Source organism: Henckelia pumila, chromosome 2 (genome assembly GCF_033568475.1).
Source record: "Henckelia pumila isolate YLH828 chromosome 2, ASM3356847v2, whole genome shotgun sequence".
NCBI classification, from domain to species: Eukaryota; Viridiplantae; Streptophyta; class Magnoliopsida; order Lamiales; family Gesneriaceae; genus Henckelia; species Henckelia pumila.
Window position 1 is genome coordinate 57,590,048 of NC_133121.1, and position 12,200 is coordinate 57,602,247.

Sequence of the window (12,200 nt, forward strand, 5' to 3'; positions counted from 1 at the left end):
CCAAGCGCTAAACATTTTGTTTGCACTACATGTTGTGCAAACGCACAACATGTAGTGCAAACGAAGAAAACAAGCGCTAACGTGTAGTGCAAACGGAGAGAATAAGCGCGTTAGCGCATGGAATGGTGCAAACAAGAGATTAGCGCAAGACATGCGTTGTTGGTGTTGGAAAGTAGCGCAATCGCGCAGCATGAAGCAAGACAAACCAGCGCAATTGCGCTAGGAAAGAAAATTCAGCGCTGAACATAGCGCAATCGCGCAACATGCAGGAAAATAAAGAACGCGCGCGGGCGAGATCCCTTCTCGCGTGCGCGCCGAAGGAAAGTCCAGAGAATCGTGAGTAGAGCGCACGCGGGCAAGCTTCTACCACGCGCGCGCGCGAGAGAAGGCCAAAGACTCTGTTTTATTGCATTGCGCGTGCGCGAGGCATTTTTGGCGCGCGCGTGTCGTCGAGAGAAAAATTTCCGAGAATTATTGTTGCATAAAGAAATAATTATTATGGGATCCGGGCACTATAAATAGAAAATCTTAATGAATTTTAGGGGCTACGGCACAGGCTTGGGAGTTTATTCTTATTCTCTTTTATTTTATTTTTCTTTTATCAATTCATGATTAAAACTTGTTTTTAATTATGAATTTGATTAGTGAGTAGTTTTTATTCGATCAAGGCCACGTGATTGGGCCGGACAATTTATGTATAAACCTTGATTTGTTTATTTGAGATTTTCAGACTTGATTTGATTTTATAGTTTATCGAATTTATATTTGTCTTGTGAATTTCCTGGCCAGTTATTTGCTTGCATGTTAATTGATTCCAATTCGACAGAGGAGGTTTCGATTTTGATCACTTCGATAATCAACATAGTGTAAAACTTACTAGAAATAGAATTCGGTTTCATTATGCGGTTTAGGTGTTTACTGAATTTTCACATTTATTCATGCATTCAAATTTGATTAGAATTACGAAAGATTAGTTCATCAATATTTGAATAGGTTTGATTGTTCTAGAAATAGTCATTCGAACAAATTAGGAAAATTCCCGTGAATTAAGATTAAGTCTGATATCTTAGATCGACTGCTTGTTACATGAATTGTGTGGTACTTACGTGAGTCCTTGATCGAACTTTTTCCATATTTGAATTAAACCAAATTTGTTGCGTTTTAATTAATTTAATTTTAATTGCAATTTTAATTTTTAATTTTAAAATTCTGAAATCGCTATTTTTTATTAGTCTAGATTAAGTAGAAATAAATATATTCTGGTAGTCATAATTATACAGTCCCTGTGGGTTCGACATTCGCATTTTATTCACTATATTATAACTTGACCTGGTGCGCTTGCCAGTAGATTTATATCACACCGATTTAACCGGTCAACTCACTACACTTATTGTTTTCAGGTGAGGAGTATTTCTTAGAGATTGAGAGGCAAGAATATCGAGCGGACTGCGATGCGGGCACGGCACATTCCCTCCGACCTATGCTAGTCTTTCGCAAAAGTTTGTTTTAACATTTCATAGTCTTTTATTCTGTTTCTTGGATTAATGTAAATGTAAAGATTCATTGATTGTCTTGGGGCATGGAAATATCAAAGTGTTAATTATTTTGATGGTTGAATTGTCGTAATTTCTTCTCAGGTCTTCGTTCGTTTCTCGGTCTAAATTATTTAGTATTGTTGGTCGTTTTATTTTTGACTGTTGTCTGTGACAGGTGGGTTGTAATATAAATAGAGAGGTCATGCCAAATTTTTTTGAAAATCCGTATTTTATTTAGTTTAATTTAAAAATTGAGTCAGGGTCGTTTCACGGACATTCACGCAAGGGACAGAAACTTACATAAACAAGAAAATAGCCATAAAATCAGGCAAGCATCCAACTCAGAAATTTCGAAATAAAAACAAGAGAGAAAATAAGCACACACGTAATAATCTACTTAGTGGCCAAAGAAACCCATAAATCTTGCCTTGGCTTGGAAGAATCAGAGATGAGGCTCGGGAGTTTCGAAATCGAACCAAGAAAGGTGAGATAAACTCAAATAGCTTGCCTGGAGTGATGCTTCACTGGAAATGAGGGCTTCTAGAAGCGGCCGAAGGTTGTAGGAGGAGAAGAGGGCCGATCGCTTGAGGGAAAAATGGAGAGGGATGAAAGAAACGGCCTATCGGCCGATGCTTGAAGAAGGAAAAATACAAATGGGCCGAGATTGGGCCGAGGGAGTTCCAAAAATGGGCCGAGAACTTGGGCTGGGGTAATTCCTTAACGAGCCGAGCAACACATAATTTTAAGTGGGTAAGAAACATAATACATAAAATATAATATGTAGTATTTTATAACTGTTAGACTCAAATTCTGCAAATACTCAATTTCAAAAAAAAAATCCCAGAATTAAACACTTTAAATATTCTGATGTCACGGCAATGAGTAAAATATTTAAATAACAAACAGAGCGATTAAAATAATTTGAAAAAACTAGACAAACGTTTAAAAGAAATTTAAATAAATACACAAGCAAAAATAAAGCCTTTAAAATGATTTGGACAATTAAAAGCATTTAAATAAATAATCTAGGCATTTAAAATAATTTAATATAATTTAAAATAACTATCCGCTAAACTTAAACTATTTAAAATAAATAATTTGGACACTCGAAAATATTTTAAAAAATAAGCTAAACAATTAAAATCATTTAAAAGAATAAACTAAACAATTAAAAATCATTTAAAAGAATAAACTAAACAATTAAAATTAAAATCATTTAAATATGCAAGCTTAAACCTTTAAAATATTTAAAACAATTTAAATTGCACAATAAAATCATTTAGACAAATAAACTTAAACAACTAAAAACATTAATTAAATATTTAGTAAAATAAAATCATTGAATAAATAATATAAATATTTTATTAGCACATAATTCAAATAAAGAATTTAAATCAATTAAACTTAAAAATAAAATCCTAATATTTATTTAATTTAATACATGCGATTTAGTAGATTGGATTTTAGGTGCTACAATAAACGCATGCAAGATCTTGGGTAATAAATTCATTAAATATTAATTCAATCAAGACACACGCAGGTACAGAAAAAATCATGCAAACATGTGGCAAAATCTAGAATCCAGATTTAATCTTAGATTACGGCGAATTCTCCTAATTTGTTTAACAGTTTATTTTTAGAATTTTTTAAACCTATTCAAGTCAGACGGATTAATTATTTTTAATTAATTCTAATCAAACTCAAATGCATTAGAAACTATAAAAATCCAGTTTTCACCTAAAGCCGCATAATGAATTCGAATACTATTTCAAGTCGATTTAACCTTGTGTCAATTGTTGGAGTGATCAAAATCAAATACCAATCTTTCGACTCAGAATCAATTAACAATCAAGTTAATAATTGGCCAGATTATTCACAAGAACAAAATATAAATCCAACAATCAATAAATTTGATAAAAATTCAAAAATCCCAAATAAACATCCAAGTATTCAACAATAATTTGTTCGGCCCAATCTCGCGGCCTCAATAAAAAATAAACGACTACTCCATAATTGAAATCATAATTCCCAACACAAGTTTTTCAACAAAAATTAAGAACGAAAAATAAAAGAGAAGAAAATAGAGAAATCTTCACTCCAAGCCTTCAAGAGCAGTCGCCTCACGTGTGTTGTGGTCTGGAACCCTCAATCCGATGACAATTTTCCTATTTATATGCCCCGTATCCAAGAAATTTTTTTTCCCTTTCAAATCAAGACTCCGCAAATTTGGAAATTCTTTTCTCCGCGATCGCGCTCGAGCATTATAAAGTAACCGCTCGAGCGCTCATTTCTCTACATGTTCCTTAAATTTTTCCGCGGACGCGCTCGATGGTAGAAATATCCCGCTCGAGCGCATTATGCTCTACCAGCATATTCTTTTTCTCTTGAAATTTTGCGATTTCCCTACAAATCAAATCAGGAGAGACAAATGCACATGGAAGCATAAAATCATAAATAAAACACACAAAAGCACAAATGAAACAATATGAATGCATGCAACTAAACACGAAAATAACACCAAAAATATGCAATAAAACCATACTTATCAATTATCATGTTGCATACATTATCATGTTGAGCACGTACCTTGATATAACTCATAGTGGGATCGCTCAACCCCGAGTTCTTGAGTGGATGGTTGGACTCGTTGGTGCGGGATCAGGTCACCTATATCCACAATTTTATACTGGTGTGTGAGTCACCTCCTGATGCGACGGTCCAGTGTGCTACATACCATGGCGCCACTTGCTTGAGCAAGAGCTTTATCGTGATAGGTTTTTGGTACCCATACATTTGCATTAGCATTCATAGCATATGTATATTCATACTTTTGTACTGGGCATTGTTATCGCTCAAGTCCTCGGTTTTGTCTTGGACATCCCATTCCACGGGACAAGATATAGGTTGAACGGACCCGGAGGAAGCGTTTGCTGAGGTTATAGCAATTCTATGTTTGGTGTTGTTTCTAGTATCAGGTTTTGTTTGAGGGTATTTTCAGTGCTATATTTCAATGGAGTTGTATAAACTATGTTCATTGTTGGTTTTAGGGCCGGTTGGTTCGTTTTAAAACTTTATTTCCACTGTTTTATTACTTATTGTGACTTAAGTTTTAATTGAATGTTTAATAATATTTAGTAGGTGATCCCGGAGCGGGTCACTATAAGTAGCCTTCTGCCACTGCCTGACTCTTTAGAATATAGCTATAATACTAAAATACAGACTAAATAGCTTAGAAATAATTGAATTTGCATCAAATTATGATATTTTCGTCCTTATTTATAGATGAAGTTCGGAATATCCAAAATAACCATGATTTCCACGTGTAAATATCATTTTGACACCTCAGGATACAGGTGGATTTGGACGATCTGATCTACCACATGTTAAACACAAATCAACACATGTTTCCCACTGAGTTCGAACGATCCGTTCTTGGATCGGATGATCCAAACTGATCCAATCCTTCCAAGCTTATCGGGCTCTCATGGACTTCTGGATCATCTTTGGACGTTTCAGAGCTGATTTTTCAACTTGTTTGGCCTAGTTATGACCCTTTAAACATGTTTTACAAACTTAAACATGTAAAGCCTACAAAAAAGTGTGTATTATGAAACTTTTCACGGTAGATTACTAAATAAAAGATATTAGGGACTAGCAGCAAGTTTTTGTCAGGAACATAGAACATATAAGTCTGACTTAGGGACCAGCAGCAAGTTTTTCTTTCATGTCAGAGATTTATTGTTCATTTTATATTTAAAAAAACAATAACAAGGCACAAAGACCCAATTTTTAATATTTATTATTATTATATTTATTATTTATGATTACAAATAATATTTATCTATACTATATATAAGGAAAGCGCACCTTAGTGGTCTCTTGGTATGCTCACTTTTAATTTTTTTTTTTTAGAAAAATAAACCCCCACAAAATTATCAAATTGCAAAAAAAATAAATTAAAATCAAATAATTGAAAAAATTAAATTTATATTATATACACACAAAACATAATATTTGAATATAACATGAGTAACGATCTTGTGAGACCTAGATCCGTGAGATGGATCAGTCCATTTATAATTCAAATAACCCATAATTCTAATCGGATCTTCAGAATATTAGGTATTCTAATTTCCACGTCACTTCCGAGTTCCGCCTAAACGACTTTGCTTGAAGATAAAAAAAGGTAATCTTCATTCTCAATTCTTTTCCTCTATTGAACGCGTTTTGATCTTTCTTCCATTTGAATTTTTCTTCAATATCACGTTTAAATCTTCCACGGCACAATATTTCTAGTTTCATCCCTAATTTTCGTACAATTTTAGGGTTCTTAATTTTCAAATTCGGCACTGGGGACTGGGCTCGCTCAGATCCACTGAGTCAAAGTTGAGGTATGTGCCAGAAGACCTTTTACGTGTCTTTAAAATTTTACAATCCAACAAATGAACATGATTAGCTCTTGGAGCAAAGGCATTTTGTTTAAACCATATTAGTTTGCAGTTAATGATTTTTCAAAGAGAGGACATGCACATGTTTTTGTTCCCCTGGCTTTATTTGTTATGAAATTGATGTGGTCTCTTGGTTCGAATGAGAAGGGTTTAAAGTTATGGGAGTAATTATGCCACAATCTCAAAGCTTTTGGTAAGAGTGGTTTCTACATTCTATCAATTCGTCGGTATATAATTTGAATATGTAGTTTAGTTTATCTGTGGTTTTGCCATCGCAATTGAATTATGTTGTAACAGAATATAGAGTGTGGTTTGTGTTTATGAATGGCTTGTCTATATTTATGCTTCTTTGCAACCCACGTTTGGTTAATCTCTATGCATAGGTTCCATGACATCAATCATCAATTATTTAGAAATTGCGGAGCTTGCTCATAGAGCGAGTCGTTTCTGCTTCCTTCTCCTCTTGCACAAAAGTTTAACAGGGAATCTTAAGTCTGCCTGTTTTTACATAGTCGTTCGCCCATTGTCCATTTTAAGAAAATGTTTTTACATAGAGCGGAAACATATGGTTGAGAAACTATTCAAATTTTAATAATAGCACAAATCAAAGTAAAGCAAAATTGTGAAACATATGGTTGTTTACTGTTAAAATTGATTGAAAATTTCCTAGGCAGCTACAAGTATGAAGGAGAAAGAGACAGTTCGAAAAAGAGGACTATTTTCCAAGAGGAGAATGAGGGAACTTCTGTGAAGCCTAGTGAAAAATTTAAGAAAGTTGAGGGAGAAAAAAAAAATGAAGAAAAAGGAGAAAGATAAAGGAAAACATCTTGCCAAAATTACTAAAAATGTTGAAGCAGAAAAAGAGACGAACAAAGAAATATGGTTAGTTTGTTGTACTTTGATTCAATGCATAAGAATGATGTTTTGATGATAATATGTGCAGTTTTTTCTTATATAATTTCGTATTACTTTTTTTGTGAAAAGTGTTACTTTTTCGATAAAAAGTATTAGTTTTTTCTGTTAAAGAGTTTCTTCTAAATTGTGCTAATTTGACATAGAAAGTATTGATTTTCCTTTCAAAAGTACTAAAAGTTTTGTGAAAAGTATTAGTTTTATGATCAAATTATTAGTTTTTAATGTGAATATTAATTTTTTTGAAAAAAGTATTACTTTTTCAAAGAAAAGTATTAGCTGTGTTGTGAAAAATATTAGTTCTAATGTATGCTAATGTGAAAATGTATTAGATTTCCTGTGAAAAGTATTAGTGTTTATGATAGAAGTATGAATTTTTCTGTGAAATGTATTAGTTCTAATGGTTATTTGTGGAATGGGTTTTTTTGTGAATAGTATTAGAGTTTATGTAAATAATATTAGTTTTTATGTGATAAGTATTAGTTTTCATTTTAAAAGTATTAGTTTCTTTTTTTGCTAATTCGACGTAAACAAATTTGCATTAAACAAAAAAATAATTGTTTGTTTATGAAAAGTATTACCAAATAGTTGTTGGCGGACGCTGCCTTGTTGGCAGCCGTCCACCAATCGATATCCAATTCAACGATATCGATTTTAATGGTTATCCAATTCAACGGTCGAGATGCGCTCATATATTTGCTCAATTATCCGTCTAATTATAAGAATGACTTTTAAATAGACTTCGCACAATATGCTCAATTGCTTAATTTCTGTATCGTTCTCTCAAATCTATAATCTTTATTTTTTGTTGTTCGTCGGGCACAGTATTCGTCTAATCTCTTCTCCGCATCTCTCGTTCATCGACTTTAATTATCGTGATTTATTTCTCACTATTACAAAATAGGTGGTTAAGAAAATAACATGGAGAAGAATGTGAGAAAGTGGGGCAGTTATATGCTTGTGGGGGTAATTTGGTACAACCATTAAAATGACCAAAAACAGTTATTCTAGCACCCTCATGCATTATAATATAGAATAGATATATATATATATATATATATATATATATATTGTGTATATTTTCATATATTTATATATATATATATATATCATATATATGTATATTATATTTATATTTATATTTATATATGATACACGATATTTATATATATATTTATTAATATTTATATATATTTACATATATATATATATTTATTAATATTTATATATATTTACATATATATATATATATATATATATTTATTTATATATGTATATATACGATAGATACATATATATAAATATATAGATTTCATATTTTTTTTAGCACTCATATAATCTGTGATGTGGCGTTATATATATAATTATATATGTATATAAATTATTTATGTATATGAATCGTGTATATATATATATATATACATATATATATTTATATATTTAAAAAAACCAAAGTTATAAATATATTTATACATATTTCATATTTTGAGCACTCATATTATTTGCGATGCGGCATTATTTATTCATATATATTTATTTATATTTATGTATATATATTTATATTTATGTATATGTATCGTGTAATATATATACATATACATATATATATATATATATATGAATATATATACGATAAATCGATATTTGTATATATTTATATATATATATATATATCGTATATCGTGTATAAATATATACGTATATATATATATATAAATATTATTTGCGATGTGGCGTTATATATATATTCATTCATATATATTTATTTACATATTTATATTTATATAAATGTTTCGTGTATATATATCATATATTTATATATATATATATATATATTTATTTATTTATATATATTTTATATCGTGTATAAATATATACGTGTATATATATATATATTTTTATATATCGTATATATATATATATTTATTTATATTTACGATATATATTTATTTATATTTTTATATTTTTATATAAATATATTTATATAAAATATTTAAAAAAACCAAGTTATATATATATATATATATATAAATCGATATTTGTATATATATTTATTCATATAAATATATATATTTATATATATCGTATATCGTGTATAAATATATACGTGTATATATATATATATTTATATATCGTATATATATATATATATTAATATATACGATATATCTATATATTTATATTTTTATATAAATTATATTTATATATAATATTTAAAAAAAACCAAGTTATATATATATATATATATATATATATATATTTAAATATCACTATTTTTTATTATCATATTATTAGATCATGTGATTTGATATTGTTAGGTTTTTTTTATCAACTATGGTAACTAATTTTGTCAGGATGACAACAAATCGAGGGCCAAAAGATCCCAGTGTTCTATATTTACAAGAAACACATATTTCGTCAACAGTTTCTACAGAAAATGTTGATAAGATACTTAGAGTCAAACGATCGGATAATTTGATTTGGGATTTATATAATGAAAATGGTTTGCACAGTCGTGTGATAGCATATTTAAATTACATGGGGATATATGGTGTTTTGCTGTGTGAGTCTCGAATTTATGATAATCATTTGATTAACTGCTCTTGTTGAACGATGGCGACGTGAGACACACACATTTCATTTTAGATGTGGTGAAGCAACCATCACTTTACAAGATATTTCCATTATTTGGGGTCTGCCTATTGACCAGTAACTGGTATAGATGCTTCACACAAAGTTGAAGAGTGACAACATATATGTTTGAATTTGTTGGGATTTACGCCACTGACATCACATTTCAAAGGTGGTCACTTGTCGATGACCGCTTTATATGAACATTGCACGGCTGCACCTATTAATGATAATAGTCCAGAAGATGATGTCGTAAAATATACCCGTTGTGTTGCATTAATGATTATCAAAGGAATCATGCATCCAGATTATCAAGGAGGATCTGTTAGACTGATTTTTTTGCAACTACTCCGGGATATTAATCGCATCAGATCTTACAGTTGGGGAAGTGCAATTTTGGCATTCCTATATCGTGAGTTATGCAATGTCACACGTATAGAAAAAGCTACAATAAGTGGACCTCTATATATCCTTCAGGTATAAAATAAAATTTTTTGAGATATAATATCATATCATATTTTAATATTTTTTTGATATTATTCATTATTAATTACAGATATGGGCATGGAGCAGAATTAAATTTGTTAACCCTGATCTGAATGGCTTATCTCTTCTTGTGCCTCAAAATACAGAAGATGAAAATATTTCATTTGCTCCTTATGGTGCACAGTAATATTTAAAAACTTGGTATCATTATATAAATTATAGATTTATTTTCTCATAACTATAATAATATTTTTTTGTAGGTGGTCAAATGTGTTTCGATACACTCATACACCAACATACTCTCTTAGAATTATAAGAGATAGTTTTGATCGTATGAATAATGACGAGGTGTGTTATTTGGCTTATTGAAACTTTACAATATTTAAATAATTTATATTTATTAATTAAAAAATATTGATTTATATTATTATTATGCAGTTTAACTGGATAGTTTACAACAAAAAAGATCCAGATGTTAAAGTGCTCATTGATGCATACGATAATAGAATCTGGCGATGTGTTTGTCCTCTAATATGTTTTGAAATTGTGGAGATGCATTGTCCAAACCGAGTGATGAGGCAATTCAAAATGTGTCAATCTGTTCCAAGACAACTTTTAGTTGACTGCGATGACCTACACAACATTAGTAGAATCGGTCATCGCAACACAGATTGGAGGGAGTATCACCAAAATTCTATAAATTCTTGGAATAACAAATTGAATCATGTTGCTCGAGGCGACCTACATGGAAGATCTAATCAGCAGACAGATGATGATTATTTTCCGTGGTTTGAGTGCATTACTGTACGTATTATATCGCCTATAGTCTCTGGGCTTGGTTTCCGGCCATATCCGCCCAATATAGATGTTGGCGGACAAAATAATATTCCACAAAATTTTAGTACGCCATCTCCTGATTCACATCAGTCATCATTCGGGTTTGTTCCTCCTAGACCACATGGTGGGTTTTATGGTGCAGGACCATCTGGTGGGTTGTACAATACGGGGCCATCCGGTGGATTTGAAAATACCGGACAATCCGGTGGATTGTATACTACAGGGTCATCCAGCGGGTTGTATAATACTGGGCCATCTGTTGGGTTGTACAGTGCAGGACCATCTGGATCATATGTTGATGCAGGTTATCAGACTCCATTTTGGGAAAATATTCACAATTTTACAGATCTTCTTAATAGTAACTGGCAACAACCTGGTCAACGTAATACTCTGGCTCCTGAGAGAAATGTTGTTTCACCTGTAATATTTTCTGGTTATTCAGATGAGCAACAAGAGAGGAGTGAAGAAATTGTTGATGTTCCTGTAGTGCGTAGAGGACAACGAAGACATAGACCACCTGCCTGTGGATCCGGTGGTCATCTGTATAATTGTAATTGCCATGAACAATCATGATTTATTTTGTTGTTTTGGAATTTAATTCATATATCTATTTATTGATTTAGAGTTAATATATTCGTGTATTGACATTTAAAAATATGTTATTATTTATTTTATGCAATGTGATAGTTAATAATAATTAAAAAAAATACATAAACGTGTTCTAACCAACAATATAAAATACACAGATGTTTTAAATTTATACATTATTTAACCAAAACTACCAAATCCATATGTTATTTAGAAACATTTTGTTGTTGTAAACTTTTTATCCTCATCCATATGCCATTTTCATCCGATGTTCCTGAAATACAATATATATAAAATATATATATATATATATAATGTAAAAATATATTTAATAAGAAAATATGAAAGCGACAAATTATAATTTCTAAATTTTCTACCTGTTCGATCTTCGTTGTTGTCTCTCTCTCGCTATCGGTCTGTCCATCTCATTTCTCAAACGAGTCGTTGTATCCCTACCAGCTCTTCTTCTTTCACGTCTAACCGGGTTATGTTGCAACTTAAATGAAGGCCGATCCCAATATCGTTCATCTGCAAGAGGTTCAAATCTTCCTTCATATGTGGCGAGGTACTCAGATATATTGTACCATGGCTGCAGAAGTGTTGTGGGATCTAAAGAATGCCATTTCGCGGTACAAATAGCATGAGAACATGAGATGCCAAAAATTGTCCATTTACCACATGAACAATCTGTAGTTGATATTCTCACCACTTGTTTGTGTTGACCGCGACTTGGCCTTCCTCCGGTCGCAACCTGAGCAGTTTG

General features: G+C 31.1%; 1 protein-coding gene across 1 annotated transcript; it reads left to right on the forward strand.

Moving 5' to 3' along the window:
* Positions 1-5,662: 5,662 nt before the first annotated feature.
* On the forward strand, positions 5,663-11,422 carry LOC140877654 (uncharacterized). The gene is made up of 5 exons (XM_073281194.1): positions 5,663-5,721; positions 6,036-6,865; positions 9,834-10,003; positions 10,083-10,360; positions 10,451-11,422. The coding sequence occupies exons 4-5, from the start codon at positions 10,346-10,348 to the stop codon at positions 11,420-11,422; spliced, it is 987 nt and encodes a 328-aa protein (XP_073137295.1). The 5' UTR covers positions 5,663-5,721; positions 6,036-6,865; positions 9,834-10,003; positions 10,083-10,345.
* The last annotated feature ends 778 nt before the right edge of the window (positions 11,423-12,200 follow it).